Source organism: Mustelus asterias, chromosome 6, assembly GCF_964213995.1.
Source record: "Mustelus asterias chromosome 6, sMusAst1.hap1.1, whole genome shotgun sequence".
Taxonomy (NCBI): Eukaryota; Metazoa; Chordata; class Chondrichthyes; order Carcharhiniformes; family Triakidae; genus Mustelus; species Mustelus asterias.
The window spans coordinates 57,942,071-57,967,739 of NC_135806.1; the positions used below are offsets into that span (position 1 = coordinate 57,942,071).

The 25,669-nt window shown below is 41.9% G+C and overlaps 1 protein-coding gene across 2 annotated transcripts in view; it reads left to right on the plus strand.

Moving 5' to 3' along the window:
- Positions 1 to 25,669, plus strand: part of ror2 (receptor tyrosine kinase-like orphan receptor 2) — a 256,291-nt gene that overhangs the window by 188,027 nt on the left and 42,595 nt on the right. For both annotated transcript variants that reach the window (XM_078215389.1, XM_078215390.1), the window contains exons 3-4: positions 4,716 to 5,003; positions 14,191 to 14,227. In XM_078215389.1, the coding sequence (XP_078071515.1) occupies positions 4,716 to 5,003; positions 14,191 to 14,227 (325 nt within the window). The remainder of the gene's footprint in view (positions 1 to 4,715; positions 5,004 to 14,190; positions 14,228 to 25,669) is intronic.

The following is a 25,669-nucleotide window of genomic DNA, read 5'->3' on the forward strand; positions in this document are numbered from 1 at the left end:
CTTTTTATGTTACCTACTAATCTTTTCTCAGACCCTCTCACTTTGTCCTTGGCCTTTTTGAACTTTCCTGCTTTCTCTATATTCTGCCTGATTTTCGATTGTATTCTGTACCTGACATTTGTCATAAGCCTTTTTCTTCTGTTCTATTTTAACCACTATTTTTATTTGTTGCTTAGAGAGTTCTTACTCTGGATGCTTCATCTTTTCTCCTTATTGGAATATGTTTGGTTTGTATAGCCAGCCACCACCTATCGTTGCCCCCAACCCTGGCTTCCCCATTCCATCTTTTTCTTTTCTGTCCCTTTTGAACTACACATTCCTGCCCACATTTAAACCAAGTCTATTATAGCCACTATCATAATCCCATATGGCAGCTCCTTTCATTAACACAGATACTTTCCAATGTAATGATATGGGTTTTGCTTTTTATCATCTATTTTAGCCTATGATTTTCTCAACTCTTTCCAACAATTCTCCATAACCATATATAATTTCACTCTTTTTGACAATTTCCATGCATTAAAGTGTTTCAAAATATCTCCTTTATTTCTCTCTTTTTCTTCTCCTTTGGACACCAAAATAAAAGAACTCGAAGGGCTGGATTTTTGCTATAAGGCCGGTAGCGCAAGTTGGGAAATCTCCCAACTTGGCAGATCCACCTCGGTTTAAAGGGCCCCAATACAGTTAATTTTCACTCTGAGGTGGGGGTAATGGTGCTAGTGGTGGGATGGTGTTATGCTCACCAACCTTGATACTGGGGGAAACATTCCCATTCGTGAAACCCATTCATTTTAAAACCCTTCATGTGTCCAATCTATTATGAAAACAAAGTAATATTTAGTAGCCACATCAAAGACAGCTAATCCTTTCATACCCTCTAAAACAGTCAGACAAAATATTAACTGAGCCCCGTTAATGAGATGAGCGATTTTGGACCATTTGGAACTCAGCCAAGCATTCATCGTGACATCAGCTGGAATAGTAGCCCTTGGAAAATGTTAACCAAGAACTGTATGGCAGGATCAGATAGTAATGATTTTTTTTCTAACCGGCACCAAATGGACTGTCAATCAAAGCAGTCTAGCAGAGAGTGTTTATTTTTTAAACTCGAACTGACAGCTTCAGCCAGTTTTTTTTCATGTTTAAAGGGCTGCAGATTTACAAAAACTTCAGAACATGATATTTAAACAGACTTTCTGTGCCCTTCACAAGTGTATACATCTTCATAAATTTGTGACTTCCACACTTTAATTCAAGGCCCTTGGAACATAGAGAAATGGGGTAGGCTTGAACTCCGCAGTAATTTCAAATGACTTTGCTGAATTCGGGTTCCCTCCCCTCTCTGTGATTTATGCTCCGCCCCTCCACTCCCTCCAAAAAAAGAATCTATCGGAAATGGGAACTGGACTTGTCGCCTGCCATTTTTTAAAGGTCTCCAATGTTAGCCCGAATCTGCAAATTCTATTCTCAATTGTTGAATTCTAAGCACAAAATTTACAAAAAGAAAGTAGGCTAGTCACAATGAAAGAAGTTACAAGTAAACAGTTTAGAATAAAACCATTTTTTTCAGATTAATGGATTGATCTGCCTGGTGCATTTTAGAAATTTTGTTCTTTCAGGGTAACCTGCAGACCGGGCACTTGTTAGGGTCTAAAGTGATGGCCTTAGTTCCATTCATGTGCTTGCACAATACGCAGCGCAAAAAGATCTTATCAGGGTAGCCATGTCCCACAGATGTCTTTGCGGCACCGTACTTCAGCACCAAGCTTGCTTGGCGAGCAAATGGATTGGGTCCTATTTACAAGGTTGCCGACAAACCAATGCTATAGTGTATGGAACTGTAAGAATTCCAGCACGTGTATTGACCAATGAAGGTCGACTTGTGGTAAATTGTGGTAGAGAATCCCCTGACAGATTTCTCAGCTAAAACATCAAGGAAGGGGAATTCACTTGACTGCTGCATTTCAGATGTGAGTTTGAACACAGGATGGAACCCCCTAAGACAAGGAAATGATTACATGCAGCTGTGGATTGAAATGTAGCGAATGTATCATCCATCTATTGAAAATGTGCAAGGGGTAGGAGGTTAGGTATCTTTTCATCAAAGACACGTTTCTCATGGAACTCAACAAAGGTGTTTGAGAGAGCTGGGCCTAGAGGGGTTGGGGTAAAAACGCCGGCATCTCCACATCATGCCTAGAGGGGTTCCCATGGCAACAGCATCTATTTGGGCATACATGATGCCATTAAAACAGAACTGAACAGTGCGGGTTGCCAAGTTCATAATTTCAATAAATTCGCATTTTGCGCTGTATATCATGTGTTCAGAATTACACTGATGTTAAATGTGAGAATATCCCAAAACCCAGGAGGGAACACTGGTTCTTAGTGGTGTATCTTTTCATTTGGTATCAGTGAGAAAAGATATGCAAACCCAGGGAGGAACAGTTAGGTCATGGTGTGCCCAATTAATAAAGAATATTTATTAACTTAAACACACAACAAGATGGACTATAATACACTGCAACACTTAATTACACTGATGGCTATATACACATAGTATTACATGAAGTTACTCTTAGTTCCCAACTATGTATGTTTCCTGAACTCTGACACACCCCTTTGTTCCCAAGCAGAATCTAATATATAACTCTCTGAGCTAAATTCAGCTGATAATTAAAACACACTGGTTATTTGGTCACTTTTGGGAAAACTGCCTTCAGTTTCAGCAAAGGAGAAATCTTCTCCATTCGAGTTTTGGATCTTAACCGGCTGACTGTTTAGTAACAACTCTTTTGGGAGACTGTTTCTGTAGTTGGGTGTGACTGTGACGGTAGTTGCTGTTCGTGTGTCAATTTCCTTATCTCTCCACTTTGAACTTACTCTTCGACATCCCATTGTTTCTCCGAGTCACGTAGGTAAACGCTTGCTTTTCACACTGATAATTCACAAGTCAAAACCCCTTCAGGCAGATGCCCTTATCAGTTCCCCTTTTTATTTTATCCAAATTTCATCGTTTTTGATCTTAATTTTCCCCAATTCTTAGCACGTGCAAATTCATGAAAGGGCCAAAAGTGATGGAGTTAGGCCCTAAAAAGTACCCAGTCTACCTTGGATTACCTTCAGCAAGATAACTCAAGAATTTGAGCAACAAGTGAAGTTAGCTGTTTCACACTGCTACTATGAGTGTGAAACACAAGTGGTATTTGTCACTTACAGGATGCTGTCATCAAGTCAAAAAGCCTTTTGCACAAATGAGTAATGTGGTATATGGACTTCAGTGCCAGTGTGATGCGAGGTAGGTTGGCCATGCATCCCAAAGATTGGTGGATCATATCGAACAGCATGCCCCTTCTACTGTTCGCAATGGGCAAGATGTGGACCATACCCAAACAGCATATACAAGATACAGACCGTACCCAACCAGCATATACAAGATGCTGACCATACCCAACCAGCATATACAAGATACAGGCCATACCCAACCAGCATATACAAGATGCTGACCATACCCAACCAGCATATACAAGATGCTGACCATACCCAACCAGCATATACAAGATACAGGCCATACCCAACCAGCATATACAAGATACAGGCCATACCCAACCTGCAAAACTCAAAACAGAGAGTCCAACATTAGATATGATTCTGTAATTGAACAACATTTGCTAAATAATCCTTAGTGTGCTGAGATTTACACTGACAACCGACCAGATTGTCAGTCAGGCTTGCAGTGTTGCGCATTTGCATGGACTGGAAGCTACATATATTAAATCATGGCCCAGTTGTTTGCAGATAGAAAGAACATGTACACACATTGCACCTGTTTCAGCTAAACAAAATTGGTGACATTCATTTGCTGATTTATTTCCCAGGGCAATGCCTTGACCCAATCAGGGTCAAACTGCCTGGTTTAAACTTCAAACAATGCTTGGCGGTTATCTGTCAGTCGCCAACAACTAGTGCAATCTCTCTGACAACACCTCTACCAATCCATTTGCCAGCCAATCAGTATTCTCTCCTCAAAGTATAAGTTGTTGTTTTCCTCTTACACTGATATTCTTGTGAAGTGTTCTGAGGAGTGCAAAACAAAAAGCTTTGACTGTCTGGTTTCAGCAATGTACATCGTTGGTACTTAACCTCTCCCAACCTCTGACTTACCCTTTTGTTCCATTTGATCCTCTTGCCTTTTTCAACAGCAAAAGACCCATCACATTACTCTCCTCCGTTCTGAAGAACAGTCGTACGGACACGAAACATTAACTCTGTTTCACTCTCTACAGGTGCTACCAGATCTTCTCAGTTTTTGCCAGCACTTTGTGTTTTACTTCAAATATCTTTGGTACTGTATTCAAACTGCTACAGAGGGGTTGTCATTTTCGTAGGTCTATATTGTTCTTCTGTGTTAATCAGTTCTATACATACATATTCTAATATGTAGTTAAAACTCCTTACCAATTTTAAATTCATCTCAATCAGTATTTTGAGGTTGCTGTAGAGTTTTAATGACACTTTTTGTGTCATGTGACATTGTAAATGCATTTTTAGTCTAAAATTCAAGTCAATTAACAATGCATCTGTGGCTTTTTTGAAAATGAATTGGATACTGTGAAATTTTGAATAATTGACTCTTGTGCATGCAACTGGAATTTGAGAATTTGAAACATTACCTAGATGTTAAATGCTGACCATTTCTGACCTCTCACCTTCAGGTTATTTTCTGACCTTTCTGGCACCTGTGAACAATATCACTATCGTACAAGGACAGACAGCGACTCTGTACTGCAAAGTTGCAGGCAACCCACTTCCAAATATAAGATGGCTGAAAAATGATGCACCGGTTTTTCAAGAAGCAAGGCGGATCACAATCAGGAAAACAGAATACGGTTCTCGACTTCGAATTCAAGACCTGGATACAACAGACACAGGCTACTACCAGTGTGTCGCATCTAATGGCAATAAAACCATCACGGCCACTGGGGTGCTATATGTGAAACTTGGTATGTAACTTTTAAAGTAATACTTAAAATTATTTATATAAAATATACATGAACAGAATCTTGAATAATTGACATAGCATGCATTCCTCTTGCCTGACTTTTCGATAACATAAATTTTGACATAAGAATAGGAATTTCACAGATTACACTGTTGATTGCTGCTGATATTTCTTTTATTCCTCCCTCATACCTTAGCCCTCCACAGTAATACATTGTTCTGTTGCTCTACTATTATCAGCATGATCAGCTGATTTATCAGTCCACTGCTGATTCAAATTTCTTTAATATACCTGCTCGTGATACTATTGACTGAACTAGTCACAATATCGAAAGCCAAGACCTAAAAAATGATTCCCTGATGCCAACTGGACCCCATCCCTACCCAGTTTCTAAAGCTCTTGAGTTCAGTTTGCAGACGCAGATGTGCTCACTGGACATAAGCTAATGCTACCATTAGTGCTCTGTTCTCTCGCTGGGATGGCCAAGGTTAGGGAAACATTTTGGCTGCTGCTCTTGTCCTGTAATGAAATAATAATTCGATATTTGATGGAATAAAATAATGGAAAAATGTTTTTGCCCTTCATTCCGACTCTTAAGACAATTAAGATAATTCACATTCCTCAGCTGTCAGAAGCTTTGTGCGTTTTTGTGTTTTGGGTACCTACGTGTCTTAGCTTTGGATATACTTTCATTTTATTAGATGGAATGAAAACGTACCACATCCCTTTTGTCGTCCACATAGTAAAGTCAAGTTTGATTGCTTGTGAGCCATCTGCATGTTATACACTTGCCCACATTCTCCACTTTGATTATGGGTGGCAGGGTGGCACAGTGGTTAGCATTGCTGCCTCACAGTGCCAGGGACCTGGGTTCGATTCCCAGCTTGGGTCACTGTCTGTGTGGCATTTGCATGTGCTCCCTGTGTCTGTGTGGGTTTCCTCCGGGTGCTCCAGCTTCCTCCCATAGTCCAAAAATGTGCAGGTTAGGTGCATTGGCCATGCTAAATTCTCCCTCTGCATACCCGAACAGGTGCCGGAGTGTAGCGACTAGGGGATTTTCACAGTAACTTCATTGCAGTGTTAATGTAAGCCTACTTGTGACTAATAAATAAACGTTACTTTAAAATGTCATTAATATGTTGCAGTTAGGAAGGGTTGAATATAGCCGTCTTTGAGGCCATTTACTGTTCTTTGCACCAAACCTGCTGTGTCAAATTGGGATGTCTTAAGCCTATTTACAAGACGAGGTTATATTGTACAGGCCTTCAAATATCAATAAGTTCTATTCCCAAAAGAGGCCCAGTCTCTTATTTTTTTAGATTTCTTGGTGTGAGTCAATTAGTCAATGAATTTGCAAATAATACTGGGGTCTTGAGTTAACTTGTAAAAGCAGTTTTCCCCAAAGCTGATGCTGGGAGGGCAAACACTAAAGGCAAAAGGTACTGGCATTTAGCCTCTCCTCGGCATTTTCATAATGTGCCTGTTTGTGGATGCAGCATATCACTGATCCTGCATCTGCTCTTATCTGAGATGATTTTCTCCTGAGAGCCCTTAGCCTCAGGCCACACAACACTATGTTCAATAAAGTCGAAGGGACCGGGTTAAATTGCCTTTGGATTACCCAATTTTCTTTCCTTGCCTCCATGAAGGTCGATGATCTTGCAGATGATGAAGCAGTCCATGTCCACCTATAACATGATCTGGATAACACTCAGGATTAGACTAATAAGTGGCAAGGAAATGGCCATCTCCAACAAGAAATAAACTAATTATCTCAACTTGACAACCAACTGCATTACCATCACTGAATCCCCCAACGATCGACATTCTGGGGGCTTGCCATTGACCGGAAACTGAACTGGACGAGCCATATAAATACTGTGGCTACCAGCGTAGTCAGAGTCAGGAAATTCTGTGAAGTGTAACTCACCTCCTGACTCCCAAAGCCTGTCCACCATTTATTAGGCACAAATCAGTAGTGTAATGGAATACTCTCCACTTGCCTGGATGAATGTAGCAACAAAACTCGTGAAGCGCAACACCATCCAAGATAAAGAAGTTTGATTGGTCGATACCCTCTCTACCATTTGAATATTCACTCCTTCCACCGCTGATATATAGTGCAATAAACTCACCCAAGCTCTTTCAACAGCACTTTCCAACTGCTGGCCTTTACCATCCAGCAGAACAAGGACTGCAGGCTCAAGAAAACGCCAACATCTGCAAGCTCCCTTCCAAGTCATGCAACATCCAGACTTGGAAATATGTGGCTTTTTTTTCATTGTCACTGGGCCAAAATCTTGGAACTTCTTCCCTAACAGCACAGTGGATGTACTTGCATGGCACAGACTGCACTGGACAGTTGGAAATAGATGATAAATGCTGACCTTGCCTCTAATGCCCACATCCCATGAACAAATGAAAAAGTTCTCACTATCCTCCACTATTGTCTCTTCTCCATTGTCCAGCTTTATGTCAGTACTCCCACTTGGTTCTATTCTTGGCTATATGAACACAGGTATATTATCTGCCCGATGGTTTCCCTCATGGTTGTCACAGCACCTTCGGAGTCCTGCAGAGATTTGTCCTTGATGCTCTTTTCATCCATTTCTACTTATTAACTGTCGGTTATCTGCAGATATGCGCCGTGGTGATGCCAAGCTCGACTTTCCACTCTTTCATTTCTTCTATTGCCTCTGTACCGTCAGAATGCTTGTCTGACATCCAGTTTTGGATGCGTCTTGACTCCGGATCCCTGCATTGCTCAATATTTTCAGATCAAACCATCTGTCATCCTTACCAAGTCTCGACTCCCTTACCTCTTTCCTAACCACTCTTGGGCTGAACTGGATGGTTTGCATTCTTGCCGCCATGTTTGACTCTTCATTTGCATTTCCAACCCCACATTCACTGCAACAACCACCTTAATTTTGTAATATCACCCACTGGAACTGTGGCAGCACAGTGGTTAGCACTGCTGCCTCACAGCGCCAGGGTCCCAGTTAAATTCCGGCCTCGAGTCACTGTCTGTGGAGTTTGCACATTCTCCCCGTGTCTGCATGGGTTTTCTCGGGGTGCTCCGGTTTCCTCCCACAGTCCAAAAATATGCGGGTTAGGTTGATTAGCCATGCTAAATTAACGCTAGTGTCAGCGGATTAGCAGGGTAAATATGTGGGGTTACGGGAATAAGGCCTGGGGGGGGATTGTGGTCGGTGCAGACTTGATGGGCCGAATGACCTCCATCTGCATTGTAGGGACTCTATTATATTCTACTCTTGCCACAGTCCATCTGAGGCTAGTTTCTTTATCAATGTATTTGCCACCTGCAGTCTTAATTATTTCATTGCAGTCTTTGTCAAAAGCGTAAGAAATAGGACCATGAATAGATTGTATGACCCTCGAGCCTGTTTCGCCATTCAGTATAGTCATGGCCGGTCATCTACTCCATTTCACTTTTCCTGCCTGCTCCACACATCTCTTGATTCCCTAAGAGATCAAAAATCTATCTATCCCAGCCTTAAATATATTCAATAATGGAGCATCCACAATCATTTACATTAGTGAATTTTAACGATTCACAACCCACTGAATGAAGAAATTACCCTTATCTTAATCCTAATTCCTTATCCTGAGGCTGCGTCCCTGTGTTCTAGATTTCCCCATTAAGAGTTTTAAAACTCTTACTGTGTTTACCCTAGTCCAACGCCGGCATCTCCACTTCTAGATTTCCCAGCCAGCATTAGCAATGTCTGTGCCTAACCTGTCAAGTCCCTTCTGAAGAGATCAAATTTCAAAGAGGTCAAATTTCTTTCTTCTAAACTCTAGAAAGTATATTGGTTCAGTTTACTTAGTTTCTCTTTATAGGACAACTCTGTTACCCAAGGGACCAATCTAGTGAACCTTTGATGTGCCACCATAAAGTATATCCTTCCATAAATATGGAGAACAAAAGTGCATGCAGTAACCTAGATGTGGTCAAACCAAAACCCTGTACAAATGTAGCAAGACTTCTTATTTTCATACTCCAATCCCTTTGAAGTAGAAGCCAACATGCTATTTCTCTCTCTAATTTATTGCTGTACCTATGTGCTAACTTGCTGCGATCACTGTACAAGTATACCCAAATCACTCCCAACATCAACATTTTCAAGATTCACTGCATGATGAGTGGACTGCACATTCCGCTGCAGGTTCAAGTTTTGCCAGTCCTTCAGCCCACTTTGGAAATTCATCCCTGAGTATTTCTCTGCTGTCTTCCACTGTTATCTCATTGACCTTCTGTGGACAACCACGTCTTCTACAGAAGACATGCTGACCTGCTGATTAGAGAAATTTGCTGATTCTGTATGAATTTTGTTGCTGTCTTTATCTTCATACCTCAGGGTTGTAGTAAACTGACCCTTCATTTTGAGGTATGTGGCTCCTGGTCCTTGCAGCTGTAAGTCAGGTGGTTAGATTTTTGCTTCTTTAATTCAGTTCAGAAGCCAGTCCAATTTGCCCAATAAGACTGTGACTCCTGCCCCAGTGTCCAGTTGAAATTCTTTTCTTGTAATTATTGGACCAGAACTGTTTCTTGGCTTCTTTGAGTTCTCCTGGGAAATCCTCAGGTTGGAGTGCTGTATTTTCGATTTCCTGGACCTCAGTTCAATTAGAAGCTTGTTCTAGTTTTCTTATTAAACTGTGTTTTAGATCTGCAAAACTGTTTAAAATGTCCAAGCTTGCCTTAATGAAAACATTCGGCTCCCCCTGCTGCTGGGCAGTCTTTATTGCAGTGTTGTCTTTCAGCGCCGCATCTAGAGCATTATGAAATAGGCAGAAGGGTCTCCCTGACCCTTCGGCATTTTTGGTGGGTTTTTTGCTGGCTTTTCGATGAGCAGGGCTCCCAGCTTTGGGCCGAGAGTCTGGATTGACCTTTCCCATGCCTCAGCCTCTCCCTAAAGCACATTCCAATTCTGCTGTTGCAGCTCCTCCAGCCTCACATTATATTCAGCCTTCTCTCAGAGCAAGTCTTCTTCGGTTTGCAGAAAATCCAATAGCGATCATCGTGTCCAATAGCGATCATCGTGTACACCAGCTGGGAAAGGGTCGTAAATTAACTCTCTCATTAAAGCTTCATAACCGCAAGTACTAGCCAAAATCGATACAAATCATTAATAAAGGAATCGATGGATTTACTCCGAGGAAGAGCCTTTAGCTCCGCTGAATTTTGCTCTTTCATTGACCAGATTCTTCTTTGGGCAGCACGGTAGCACAGTGGTTAGCACTGCTGCTTCACAGCTCCAGGGACCTGGGTTCGATTCCCGGCTTGGGTCACTGTCTGTGTGGAGTTTGCACATTTCTCCTCGTGTCTGCGTGGGTTTCCTCCGGGTGCTCCAGTTTCCTCCCACAGTCCAAAGATGTGCGGGTTAGCTTGATTGGCCACGCTAAAATGGCCCCTTCGTGTCCTGAGATGCGTAGCTTCGAGGGATTAGTGGGTAAAATGTGTAGGGATATGGGGGTAGGGCCTGGGTGGGATTGTGGTCGGTGCAGACTCGATGGGCCGAATGGCCTCTTTCTGTACTGTAGGGATTCTATGATTCTAAGTACTAATCAAAGACCCCGTATCCTCATTGTCAGACACATGGCCTCCTTGGCATCTTGTTATGCCAGGACACCACCAGCTATGGTTTAATTGCAAGTAAAAAAGTACAGACCTGTTTTTTCTGTGCTTTTTCTTGTAAACTTGAAGTTACAACTGTCTCCTCCAGAGGTCTCAGTGTTGACCTTGCTGTGGACCTTTGATGCATTGGAAAAACTGTGGAAGGGGTAATGGCTGTCCCATGGCCATTGACACCGTGCCATGCTCACTGTCCCTTACCAAGGTATATTTCAGTTGTGTAACTCTTCTTTGCAGAGTTAAGATTTCCCAAAGCCTTCACCTATGGGTTGCCCATCTGTGGCCTCAGTTCCTTAAACTGTGGCCTCTAGCACAGCCACCATGACTTGATGTGTTACCATGTCTTGAAGAGGCTGTACAAAACTTTCATAGCTGAGGAGGGGAGGAGACCCTGGGGCTCGGACTTTCCTCATCTCGACCTGGGATCAAGTAGACACTTGGTATTCATATTTGCAGGACGTAAGTTAACCTCCCAGCTTTCAAAAGTATATTAGCCTGGATTCCCCACTGCCACCCATCAACCCAAACAAGAATAACATCCAGTTAATGGTCTGCCAGTAAAAAGATACATTGGTTTTTGGTGGCCCCATATGCGGAAAGATTTGTTATTGGCTGCTTCTGCCTGCTTTGATGTTGGAGCCACCTACAATAAAACCTGAGTGCTGAGAGTGCCTTCCAGTTATGTATCTGACTCTGGATAGACTCTGATGTAGTAAAATATGGAGAACAGGTCACTTGAGATAGATGTCGATCCTAACATCACAGCACTAAAGCATAGAATTTAAGTACAAGTGAAGCCCAAATGGAATCTCTTTGGATTGAGCTGAAGAATAATTTGCCCAGTACTTTTTCCCTCACTAACATACAGATTCTCGCTTATTTGCTGCAGCCTTGTTGCCACCACACCACCAAACCCCTCTCACTCTCAGCCTCTTCTAAGCTGTTGAGTTAACAAGTGCCTCGCACTGAACGGCTGGAAATGGTGTACCTCACACCTAACTCGGCTCAGATGGTTGTGTGTCTCATTGTCACCTTTTGATCAGGCACATGGGTGTTGCTTTTGTTATGTCTTCATTGCGTCAGTTTGAAGATAGAAACTTAGGTCCTGGTGTTTGGCACTGTGCCTTGTCTGCCGCGATCTCTTTTAGAAGCCTACGATGTAGACTATCAAGTCTAGGAGGTTTTTTACATTTTAACCCTTTTAAGTTTTTCCAATACGTTTTCCCTGCTGGTATTAATTGCCTTAAGTCCCTCACTCTTATTAACCCCATGGGTACCCTCTAATTCTAGTATGTCATTTGTGTCTTCTCCTGAGAAGATACAACCTATTTGATGAACGTCTTGATCATTTCCTCACTCTCCATCATAATTATTCCTTTCTCTGCCTCCAAAGAACTAAGGTTTACTTCAGCTACTCTTTTGTTTCTACATTAACAAAAGCTCTTCCAATCCATTTTTACATTCCTGACCAGTTTACTATCATTCGATTCTTCCCCTATTTTACATACCCTGGGCAGGTTTCTGAAACTCTCCCAATCCTCAGCATTACTATCCTCTAACTTGTCCAAACCCACGCTACTTTTGCCTACACTTCCACAGTGTTTAATTAGTTGTATAACCTTAGAAAATTCTTAGGTTATGAAAGACACTGTAGAAATGCAAATCATTCTTTTTCTGCCCTTCACACTTGCTTTTATGAGGATATTCGGTAGTTGCTTTCAGAGTTGACTCGCTCCTCCAGAAGCTTCACAACATTGGTAGCTCAACAAGCGACTTGATTCACATACATGTAGAGTATGAAGTAATAGTATGTAGCCACCATGTCACTACTAAACACAGCAGTAAAATATTAGGCATGTCCACGCAAGTGTAAATAAATTGTTAATAGCAGTGAGTCTTGATGAATGCTACTTGACTGCTTGACACTGATTTACTTTAAAGAACATAAAGTCTCATTCCTTTCTATTTTAATTATTGTTGGCGAACTTAGAGAAAATAAAAATGTAAAAAAACAATTTTTTTAAACTTTGTTACTTTTTTTCCTATCAAATCTTTTTTTCCTCTTGTGCTTTCTGCAGGTGAATTGGCATTGAATTTATTAGTCTAATTTACACTTAGTGGTTTAAACTGCATTTCTTAGTTTGGATTTTTCAGTCTTATTGGTTGCGGAGACGCAGTTATTTTGCCTGTTCTCTCAGTTTCCAGATCCTCTGAAGAGCATTGTGTTGTTTTGGCTCTGATTCAGTGACATTGGGGGCAAATTGGGATATTGGAAAATTTTAATCATGCCGCAAGTAGAATTTAAAAAATACTTACTGCAATTTATTTGTTCAAAAATGTATCTTGGTACATAGAGTCATAGAGGTTTACAGCATGGAAACAGGCCCTTTGGCCCAACTTGTCCATGCGCCCCCTTTTTTTTTAACCACAAAGCTAGTCCCAATTGCCCGCATTTGGCCCATATCCCTCCACACCCATCTTATCCATGTAACTGTCTAAACGCTTTTTAAAAGATAAAATTGTACCCGCCTCTGCTACTACCTCTGGCAGCTTGTTCCAGACACTTGCCACCCTCTGTGTGAAAAAATTGCTTCTCTGGACTCTTGTATCTCTCCCGTCTCACCTTAAACTTATGCCCTCTAGTTTTAGACTCCCCTACCTTTGGAAAAAAATGCTGACTATCTCGCTGATCTCATTATCTTCTAGACCTCCATAAGATCACCCCTAAGCCTCCTACGCTCCAGGGGAAAATGTCCCAGTCTATGCAGAATCTGCTTATAACTCAAACCATCAAGTCCCGATAGTATCCTAAGTAAACCTTTTTTGCACTCTTTCTAGTTTAATAATATCCTTTCTACAATAGGGTGACCAGAACTGTACGCATAAAATTGTAAAATATCAACACAACTGTACACTACATCAGTGTACAATTAATAATGTGTTCAATAACTTTTTCTATTTATCTCCTGTTTGCTACCCTTCCCGCTCAAAACCTCTCAGTTCCCCACCCTCCCATCACTGCCTCTCCTGCTCACCGCTATCCTCCCACTTAGCGGCCCTCAGATTTAGTGCTCTCCTCTCTCTCTCTCTCTCTTTCCCCCCCCCCCCCCCCCCCCCCACCCCGGACCTAACAACCCTCCCAGTCGCTGCCTTTCCCTCCCAGTTGCTGTTTCTTTCTGACTCTCCTGCTAACCACCCCTCCTTCCCAATGAGCGGGAAGGACAAAGGTGAATGGGAGGGTTGATGGTGAGCAATAAAGAAGCAGTGAGTAGGTTGTAACAAATGGCAGCACTACTCTAATTACTGTGAGGCGCAGTCCAAAAGCACACAAACATTCTGTGGGTAAGTGCAATATTTGCTGCTGACTGCAAAATCTGGGCCATCATGCTGTGGTGGGAAGGAATATCTTCAGGGAATTATTTGAAAGATAAATACTTGAGATAAAAGTTTAAAAATGTAGCATGTCTGTTTTTAATCTAGTTTGTCGAATATTTTACCTCATCAGCCATTTATTTTGTCCTTTTTCTACTAGGTCAGTCTCCAACTCACAGTCCCCATCACAGTTCACAGTAAGTGAGGCATCCTTACTTAAGTGTCAAATTTTGTATTTAAAAAAAACATTTTGCATATTTTGGATTATGTCAGTATATTTTATGGAATTTATTATTTTTAGAACAAAAGGTTTTAATTTATATTTTCCTTCACTTCCCTATTTAGAAAATTTCAGAATTGCTGTGGTATATAAAATGGGGTGTCTGGACATAGAGTGTAATATTTTTAAAAGTGGGGAATCACCTCTCCTCTCCAGTGCCACATGAACAAGTTGGTGAAATTCAGTTTGTGAATTCATCATAACATGGAATTACAGGTGCAGTAGGCACCTGTATGTTATGCTGTATGCCTTCGGTTCCACCCTTGTTTCCCCTGCACCCCAACCAAAATAAAGTATTTGCGCCAATGGTGGAAACTGTTAAGTATCACAAAGCAGCACAATATAAGGTCCACATCTCTCTACTCACTCATTTAAGGCAATTGTGGGGAAATTTGAAGATGGCCAATTGTGTCTTAAACTAAGACATTTCAAAACTTGTAAGGCAAATATCTCTCTGCAAAGATATAACAAAGTTTATTTAACAAATAAGACTTAAAACAAACAAACGTACAACTGACCGGAGATTCACGAAGGATTAAATAGCTCTGGGAATAGAGTGACAGAACCTCTCTAAAACATCTGAAGTACATAGTCAAAAACAGATTATAGCTTTTTCTAATCAATAATTCCGCCTTTCATTAGTTTAAAATCAATTGCATTCAGCAGTTATACATCAACACAAATCTCTGTCAAGTACCTCAGCCAACCATATGATATCTAATAGCATGGTGATATCATATATGCCCAACTTAGTCCGGACGTGTCTCCCTTTTTGGCTCTGACTATTTCCCTGTTGCCAGGTAACGGCAAATGCTACCATGAGGTCAAAGTGGATGTTCCCACTAGCTTACTGCCAAGTTGAACAGACATGCGTTCCTGTGTCCAGGGGCATATCTATCCTTGTGTCTGGGCAGTGAATGCATCTATTCATTAAAGTTGCAATATACATTCCCTTATAGGAATCCTCCTGATAAGACTGCTACTGACTAACAGGTTCCCAGACCTCTGGTTTTAAACTAATGTCATTTACCACCATGCCTTTCTGTAACTTTGCCTGGCTAAAGTGGACATTACATTTAAAATATCATAGATTATCATAAAATATCAGCATATATCTTTTGAAATCATAACTACTTGTTTTGATTGTCTTACTGCATTCACAAATGTGTAAACCGTTGGTGTAGGTTTTTAAGAATTATTTAATTCCTTACTGATCTCTTGTTCTCTGAAAGACTGCATTCTGCCTATGAATCTTATTAGCTGGTTTTTATCTTGCAGTTATTAACTTGGATCAAATGTAGTTATAAGCTTGCTGCATTGGTTTTATTTTGTTTTAAAATATCCCACTGGGGATGACACCTTTGAAAATGGAGCTTTAGATTGACGCAGCGGAGTCGATGCTTTTGAACAAAAATATTCTGAAACAAAGCTTCAATCCTTGAATTTAGTTTTGTTTTTTCTTCCCTTTACTTTCAAAGTGTTGGGTTAATTCTTTCAGTACTCAGACTTTGTCCAGTGCACCTGGTGCCCTCAAACTGCCAAATGGTATTTGTTGGTTTTGGCAGCTTTCAAATCTGGGAGCATGGCTACAGGAGTGGGCTAAGGCTGAGACAAAGACTTCATTTTGCTCACATGTAATTCAGCTCTATAAGGAAGGGTGAAATAACATGTATTCATAGTACTTGCCAAAATTAACTTTATTATACTAATACATTTTTTCAGTTTTTAGTTCTTTAAACTTACTGGTTGGAGGTGGAATGGTACCAGTTTTGTGGTGTGGACTTGTGACTCCTGGTACATGATTCATTGCTCCATTAACGATGAGGAATCATTGAGTTTGGCCGCGTACGTTTCCGAATTTTTTCATGTTTATACTGTAAGATGGTTTTGGAGCCCTTGCGCAACAACGTTGGAATAAATGGATTGGAAATTCCTGGTATAAAACTTTAGGAAGGATAGGGAGGCATAAAATAAGAGGACAAATGTTATTTAGAGACTGTGTGCGCTGGATTTTCGTGAAGAAGACAGAAAGCATGAGTCTGGAAAGTTCCTGACTCCACAAAAGTTCATCTCCGTCAAGGAGGCTCCACTCACCATGCATTTGTTCCAGGAAAGTGAGGGCAAGGTGGGGTGGGGCCAGCCATATCTGGAGGAGGCGAAAAGTCAGTTGAGGGAGGTTGTGACTCTCCAGGGATCATGGGGTTATAAGAGGGCAGAACAGAAAACATTGTGAGTGCAACTAAGATCAAGCAAGGCTGGATTTGGGGTCATGGCACTTAGAGATGGGTTAAGTAGTGATGCAGATCAACATGCTCAGGGGCAGATGCAGAGTCCTGGGCAAGAGGCGGGCAGAGAGACCAGTGAGGTGTGGGCAGGCAACAAAGGCCATACATTCAGCACCAAGCGCACCTGCTGAAGAAGAAGCTACCTGGAAATGTCAGAGGTCCAGTGCAGCAAGAAACTGCACTTGGCTTGGCAGCTGGTATCAGAGTTTTATGCCCTTATTGAGGAAGACGGAAGACTTCAAACCTCACGGTAATGCTCACTGTGTCCAGTAGCCACTGTGACCATGAACGTCTTTGCCTCTGGCAAATTCCAAGGATCAGCGGTTGACTTTGCTGGTGTTGCACAAGCAACAACATACCGGCTGCAGAAGGCAGATAGGCCACTGACGGCCTATCTGTGAAAGTTGAGCAGTACATGGAGTAGGGTGCCTCAGACACAATGGGCAGTGGGATTCGCCTCCATCACTGAATTCCCATGGGTGCAGGGCATCATCGATCCCACCTATGTGGCCATGAGTGTGCCAAGTAAGCAGCCAGTGAAAGGCTTCCGCTCTGTAATAATTCAATTGATTTGCAACCACAACAAGCATTTTATGCACTTGTTCGCTTGCTCTCCTGGCAGCTGCCGCAACACCTTCATCCTGTGACAGTCTGGGGTGGCACAGCTCTTCATGTCATCCCTGATTGGATGGCTTCCAGAGGACAAAGGATATCTTGTGAAATGATAGCTACTCACCCTTTCATGTGACCCCGAGATGAAACAAAGAGGCACAGAAATGAATAAAAAATGAATTAAAAAATTAAAAATTAAATTGGCCCAGGTGGGATGTTTCGCGGAAACCCATTGCCCATATTAAATAGCAGCTGTCTTCAGTCATGTCTGATACTCTTTAGCCAGAAATGGGAAACATGCAGATTAGACCTGGTAGGAGCAGATCTAAACTTTGCGGAGTCCTTTGGAGACGTAGAGTACCATTTTGGAAAGGTGTGGTTACCCCCTGGTTATAGTCATGGGACACATTTGGGAAAGATGAGGAGGTCCTTGGGATAGGTAAGATACCCTTTGGGATTGTTAAACGTGGATATGAATTCACGTATGTGCATAAAGCATTGGAACTGTCGAGAGAAATTATCAAAGCTGCCAAGTATCAAAAACAACTGTCTAGCTGTCGAGGCATTTAGAACTCCTGCCCTTTAAATCTTTGGAAAAATGGAGTGTATCAAAAAAAATACTATTGCTTACTATTTACCCTGAGGGCTATTGTTACTGGATTTGTGCTGTATGACTGATTTCATAGCCTTCCATTATCATCATTGGCTGCCTTCCGTTTCACAAGTTAGATTGAAACTCCAAGTGGTTACAGGCACTCTGAAATGGGACGATTAATTGCAAAGCTTGTTTTAATAAGGGATTAAGCATTTGAATGAAATGTTTGTTCTTTTAAGGGATTGTGTAGTTTAAGGAATGTAAATGTAGTGAGTGGGATTTTATGGCTTCTTTGTTTGCAATAGATACTTATAAATTTATTTTATTTGATCTCAGCATGGCTCTTGAGATGTATCTGCCCATGGTAGGTACTGGGTGAACTGACGTGGTAGTTGCTGGTGCAAAGAGTGGTGAGTGGGGGAGGGAGGATGTGTTGGCATAGGGGTTATAAGGGGCCATGAGGGTTGGTGGAAAGTCATAGGTTGACTTGAAAGATGTGAGGGACCATGAGGGGTGGGCAGAGTGTCATGGGCTGCAATGATGGAATGAGGAGTTATGGGGGTGGGTGAAGGAGCATAGTTGGTGTGAAGGGTCTGAGGGATGATGGACATGGATAGAGGGCAGGAGGATGTATGGTTGGAGGATAGGGAGTGTGTGAGGTGATGAGGGGCTGTGAGGGATGGAGGACTGTTTCCTGCTTTAATCCTTTTTTAAAACTCTTTGACAAAGTGCCAGTGCACTGAAGCAGGCCTTCCACCTAGTCCGCCTCCACACCTGCAGCTTCTACACTTGCTCCCACGTCATCTGCTGTGATTGCCAGAGAAGCCTGCCATCCTGGAACAAAAATCCCAAATTCTGGGCACTTTCCCTTGGGTTGGTTCGCAGAGCAGGAAATGTCCCAATTCCGAGCTCCTGACCCCAAACTCCAAATACAAGCCTATGTTTTGATATATTGAGATCTGTTCAGCTACCTGAAAGATTTTACGCTGTAATTAAATGTAATTGATTGAGGGCAACTCAATAAAGTTTTAAACTAAAAGGCTTTATTCCAACAGAGCATTTATGTGCAAGAACAACAAGGTAAGACTAGGTTCTTCAGTGCAACTGCTCCTCTGGATTTCCGGGATCCAACTGCAGTCCTTCCTTGATCCGTGGTCAGCAGGCTGTCAAGGGCCACGTTACGACAGTAAATAATGCAGATTTTGTTTTTTCGCACACCTTTTTAGATTTGACTATTTTAGTTTAATTGACCTTAGTCTCATTTATACTTCCTGGAGAGATTTAAACTGGGATTTTCTGATCCTTTTGTGGGTGGGATGGAAAATCTGAAGGACCAGCCAAAGATCTATTGACTTTAGGCAGGAATTTCCCACAAGACCGAAAAATGCAGGGCTCGGTCTGTAATCAAACACTAAAGGTATTGTGTGAAAAAAATACGTTAGCGTTGGGTGGAATTCTGTGATCCCTGGAAAATGCAGTGATCTGTTCAAACGTCCGTTGACATTGACGGGACCGGAAAATCCTGCCAAGGGGAAGGGCTGTAAATTCCCCCCCAATGTTACCAGAGGGAGCTGTATCTGTCACACGAGTCACCATGGGTGGCCAAGTGGCATAATGTATCCTTTCCATTTCCCTAACCATTCTTTTCTTTCCCCCTATATCAGTCTGTTTGTGGAAAATAGGTGTCAAGGCAGGACCATTCGAGCACTTACTAAGGCAGTTAAAATCTTTCATGAGGAAAAGCAGGAATTATGACATTAAGGGAGAATAACTTAATAATTATAAGAATCTCTTTTTCTCACATGCCAACAAGAGATGATAATAAATTGTTGACACCGACATATATATATATGGGAGATCACAATCTCCTGCGCAAGACTCCAACAACCTATATTAAAGTTGGCATACTCTGTTCATTTAAGTAGAAAGTCATGTAAATTCCCATAAAAGATTTCTGGCTAATGCGTTGCATTTTAACATTACATGTTTTTATTACATTTTGAGAAAATATCAGTTCTCGTAAATGTTAGTTAGGTGGCATGGTGGCGCAGTGTTTAGTACTGCTGCACCACAGCGCCAGGGACCCTGGTTCAATTCCCAACTTGGATCATCGTCTTTGCAGAGTCTGCACGTTTTCCCCATGTCTGCGTGGGTTTCCTCCGGGTGCTCCAGTTTCCTCCAGTCCAAAGGACCTGCGGTTTAGGTGCATTGGCCATGCTAAATTCTCCCTCAGTGTACCTGAACAGTCGCCAGAGTGTGACGATTAGGAGATTTTCACAGTAACTTCATTGCAGTTTTAATGTAAGCTTGCTTGTGACACTAATAAAAATAAATAAAATAACTTTTGGTTATGTTTACCGATATTATTGATCAAGTTGCTTATAGTAATTACAATAACCTGATGTATGCTTGTGTAGCTCATAGTAATGCAAAACCTGTCTCATAAAATCATAGAATCGCTATAGTGCAGAAGGAGGCCATTGGGCCCATCGACTCTGCAGCCACTCTCCGACAGCATATCTTTCCCAGGCCCATGCCCTGCCCTACCCTGTAACCTCATGCATTTACTCCGCTAATCCCTCTAACTTACTTATTTTGGGACATTAAAGGCAATTTAACATGGCCAATCCACCTAACCTGCACATCTTTGAACTGTGGGAAGAAACTGGATCACCCGGAGGAAACCCACATTGGTACGGGGAGAACATGCAAATTCCACACAGACAAGAACCCAGGCTGGAATCGAAGCCGGGTCCCTGGCGCTGTGAGGCAGCAGTACTAACCACTGTGCCACCGTGCCATAGCTTTGTACTCATCATTGCCAATTGTTAAACTGATCTACAGAACCTTCTAATCAATAACCACATGTTGACTCATCTTTACAGCTAACGTAAATAGCATGTTAGATCTAATCAGTAAAATAACTGCACCCACCAGTTACAATGAATGCATAGTCTGTAATTAGCTTTGACATATTTTCACGTTCTTGTTGCCACAAACACGACACAACTGAGACAAATAGAATTCTTTTTACTTTGAAGACTTTCAAGATTAAGCTCCTCACTCATCTACAGTACAAAGAAATCAACACATCAGATTTTACACTTAACTTTTCTAAGTAATTGATTTCATAGATTTTAGTGAACAATTATAAAAATAAATACACCCCGATGATAGAGCCATAATTATAATGGAACAATGAATTTAACCTAGCACTGGAGCATTATTGCATCTCCCTCTCCCACACCCATGTTTTTCTTGCTGGGTTGCTCTGTCTCTCCCCTAGATAATTCCTTTGATGTTGTTGCACCGTTTCGTGTGTCGTACAATTGAGTTGTATAGAGTCCCAGTTGGAAAAAAAATAAAGCTGCAACATCATCTTTACCCTTTAGGGACTTGAAAAGATGTGATAGAAATATATAAAACTGATGATCACTAGTAAATGTGTAATGCCAGAAAGCCTCTGAGCAGAAGAATATTTCTGGTCGTCTTGCTGTTTGCTTCAATAACAATGAGTATCTTGGGCTTATGAAGCCTTTATTATGTCGAGCCTAAGGCTGTCCTAGCTGCCAAAAACTACATGTCATGTATTGTAATAGATTTGAAGTACCCTGTGTTCAGCAGTTTGAAGAGTCGTACTGGTAACAGTTATGACTTTATATTCGCATCAGATGACCGTGTTTGAGCAACATTCACAAAGAACATTTGCGATCTATATTACCCATTATTGTCCTTTGAGTAAAAGGCATGACCCATTCCTTGTTCCTTCCATTCAAGTACACACACATTTCTGTTTAGTATCCTTCCCGGCTCTTCTACACTGAGAATGACCCAAACGTCCTCGGACCACAAAAACTAGAAGTGAGGAAAAATCCCTCTAATCATTGGCACAATAATTCTGTGGTCCAGCACAGAATGGATGCAAGATACCTGTGATAATGAAAAGCTTATGGTCATTTAACTTCTTGCAGGGTCTAATCCCTTATAAGCCCATATCCCAGAATGTTTAAGTAGGTTAATAAAGACATGACATGTACATCATTTTCTAAAGATATTTGGGAGCTGGAAATATGCAAATGATCTGGAGAGTGGTAACTGTTTTGCGAAGGAGGCAAGAAATTATATGTTAATTAATGTTGCCTTAATTGTGGATTTATTTCTAGAATGCATGATATAAAATGAAAGTAGCAAACTCTTCCAAATGCATCAGCTAATCAGGAGGTGATGAGGATTTCAAAAAGGCATCTCATGCTTGCCTCATTCTTTGAATTATTTAAGAAATAGCAGAGCATCAATGAAGAAAATATAAGGAAGGTTGTTGAAGTTGTAGATTTTTAGACAACATTTAATGTGATGCCTGTGACATTTGACTCTCTCTTTGATGTGTATGTTCAACCAGTTAATTGGGTTAAAAGACCATTAGATATAGGAGCAGAATTAGGCCATTTAGCCGGTCAGGTCTGCTCTGCCATTCAATCATGGCTGATAAGTTTCTCAACCCCATTCTCTTGCCTTTTCCTCGTAACCTTTAATCCCATTACCAATCAAGAACCTATCTGTCTCTGCCTTAAATATATGCAATGACCTGGCCTCCACAGCCTTCTATGGCAATGAATTCCATAGATTCACCACCCTCTTGCTGAAGAAATTCCGTCTCATCTCGGTTCTAAAGGAACATCCCTTTACTCTGAGGCTCTGCCCTCAGATCCTAGTCTCTCGTACTAATGGAAACATCTTCCCCATATCCACTCTATCCAGGCCTTTCAGAATTAGACGAGATCCCCCCCCTCATCCTTCTAAATTTATGTTTATAGTTCATATAGTTCTTAGAGAAAATGACAAAGTAATGAGAGAAGCAAAGAGAGAGTATGAAAAGAGACTGGCAGCTAACATTGAAAAAATGCAAAAGTTTTCGATAGGCATAAAATTGTAAAAGGGCAGTGAAAGGAGGAGTGGGACCATTCAGGATCACAATGGAATTTTATACATGGGGGCAGAGGGCATGGCTGAAGTACTAAATGCATAGTTTGCGTCTGTCTTTACCAACATTGGTAAAGAGGAGGTATAAGAAAGCTGTGCTTAAAATTGATTGGTCAACAGGACTGGATGAGTTGCACCTGAGGATACTGAGATAAGTATTCAAGAGGTGGCTGGATATAGCACTTGGGGTGAATGGGATTAAAGGTTATGGGGAGAAAGCAGGATTAGGCTATTGAGTTGGATGATCAACCATGATCATAATGAATGGCAGAGCAGGCTCGAAAGGCCAAATAGCCTCCCCCTGCTCCTGTCTTCCTATGTTTCTATGTAAGTAAGGGTCAAAACTGTACAGGCACTGGCTATAATCTTCCGATCCTCCTTGGATACAGGACTGGTGCCAGAGGACTGGAAAATTGCAAATGTTACATCCTTGTTCAAAAAAGGGTGCAAAGATAAGCCCAACAAATACAGGCCAGACTGTTTAACTTTGGTAGGAATGCTTTTAGAAACAACCACTTCGACAAATGTGGATAACTTAAGGAAAGCAGCACAAATTTGTTCAAGGCAAGCTGCACTTAAGTACCTCGATTGAGTTCACGATGCGTGTAATGCAGTTGATGTGGTGTACATGGACTTCCAGAAGGCGTTTGAAGTGCCATGTAACAACCTTGTCAGTAAAGTTAAAGCCCATGGAATAAAAAGAGACAGTAGCAGCATGGATATGACGTTGACTGAATGACAGGGAACAGTAGTTTTGAGTGGAGTTTAGGATTGGAGAAAGGATATAATAGATTCTGCTCGGACCACTGCTTTTCTTAATCTATACTAATGATCTAAACTTGGACACAATTTCAGTTTACACGAAACTTGATAGCATTATGAACTGTGATGTGTTTAGAGGTGGACTTCAGTGCGATAGTAGATGCATTGATAATAATCGCCTAAAATTCCCTGGATTCTGGACAGGTTCTGACGGATTGGAAAATATAAATGTTTTCAAGAAGTGGGGGAAACTGAAAGCAGTAAACTATTGTCCAGGTAGCCTAATACCGGTCATTGGGAAAGTGCTGGAGTCCGATATTAAGGAGGTAGTAGCAGGACATTTAGAACACCAGAATGTAATCGGGGAGAGTCATCATGGTTTTGTGAAAGAGAAATCGTGTTTGACAAATCTATTAGACTTCCTTGAGGATGTAACAAGGAGATTGGATAAAGGGGAACCAATAGATGTAGTGTATTTGAACTTCCAAAAGACATTTAGTAAGGTGCCACATAAAGGTTTACCACTAAGAACTCATGGTGTTGCGGAAAACGTATTCACATGGACAGAGTGGGGATAAATGGATAACTTTCAGGTTGACAAATTATAATGAGTTTAAGTGTCACACCGATCAGTGCTGGGACCTCAACTCTTTACGATCTATATTAATGAGTTGGATGAAGAGGCCGACTGTATTCTAGCTAAATTTTCTGTTGATACAAAAGTATGTAGGATAGCAAGTTTTGAGCAGAAAGCAAAGACTGTAAAGGGTTATAGATGAGTTAAATGAGTGGACAAAACATTGGCCAATGGAGTATAATGTGGGAAAATGTGAGGTTGTCCAATTTGGTGGGAAGAATAGCAAAGCAGAATATTATTTAAATGGAAAGACACTGCAAAATGCTGCGGTATAGAGGAATGTGGATGTCTTCAAATGAATTACAAAATATTAGCTGGCAGACACAGCAAATAATCAGGAAGGCAAATCAAATCAGGGAATTGGTGAGACCACATCCAGAGTATCGTGTACAGTGTTGGTCTTCTTATTTAAGGAGGAATATATTTGCATTCAGGGAGTTTAAAGAAGGTTGATTCCGAGGATGAAAGGGTTGCCTTATGAGGAAAAGTTGTGCCTACACTCATTGGAGCTTAGGAGAATGAGGGGTGATCTTATTGAAATGCTTCAGATTTTAAGGGAGCTTGACAGGATAAATGCAGAGAACACGTTTGTTCTTGGTGCCCCTAAAATGAGGAGGGCATGGTTCTAAAATAATCATCTCCTGTCTAAGTTTAGAAGCAATTTATTCTCTGAGGGTCATTAGTCTTTGGAATTCTCTGGAGAGCAGTGGAGGCTGGGTCATCGAATATATTCAGGACTGAGATAGACAGTTTTTTGGAGTGGAGGGTTTTGGGGGTGGGGGGGAGCAGGAGGGGCAAGGGTCAGACAGGAAAGTGGAGTTAAGGCCACAATATTAGCTATGATTTTCAAGGGGTCGAATGGCCTACTCCTATTTTGTATGTTTTTATGCTCAAGAAAACGTGGACAGGCTGGTGGGATGGGTGGATATGTGGCAGATCAAATTTAATGCAGAGAAGTATGAAGTGATATATTTTGGTATGAAGAACAAAGAGAGGCAAGATAAAATAAAGGGTTCAATTCTAAAAATGGTGCAGGAGCGGGGAGGGCGCGGGAGTGGGAGCAGGGGGACCCGGGGGAGGGCGCGAGAGCGGGGGGACCCGGGGGAGAGCGCGGGAGCGGGGGGACCCGGGGGAGGGCGCGGGAGCGGGGGGACCCGGGGGAGGGCACGGGAACGGGGGGACCCGGGGGAGGACGCGGAAGCGGGGGGACCCGGGGGAGGGAGCGGGGGGACCCGGGGGAGGGCGCGGGAGCAGGGGGACCCGGCGGAGGGCGCGGGAGCGGGGGCATACATTGTTGAAGATGGCAGGGCAGGTTGAGAAAGTCTTTTTAAAATATTGGACTCTGGGCTTTATAAATAAAGGCCTGGCATCAAAACGAGGAACTCTTATCAGATTGATTTCAAGTGAAGCATTTTGTCCAATTCTGGGCACCACACTTTAGGAAGCTTGTGACGGCATTAGAGAGGGTGCTCCAGGGGTGACAGACTC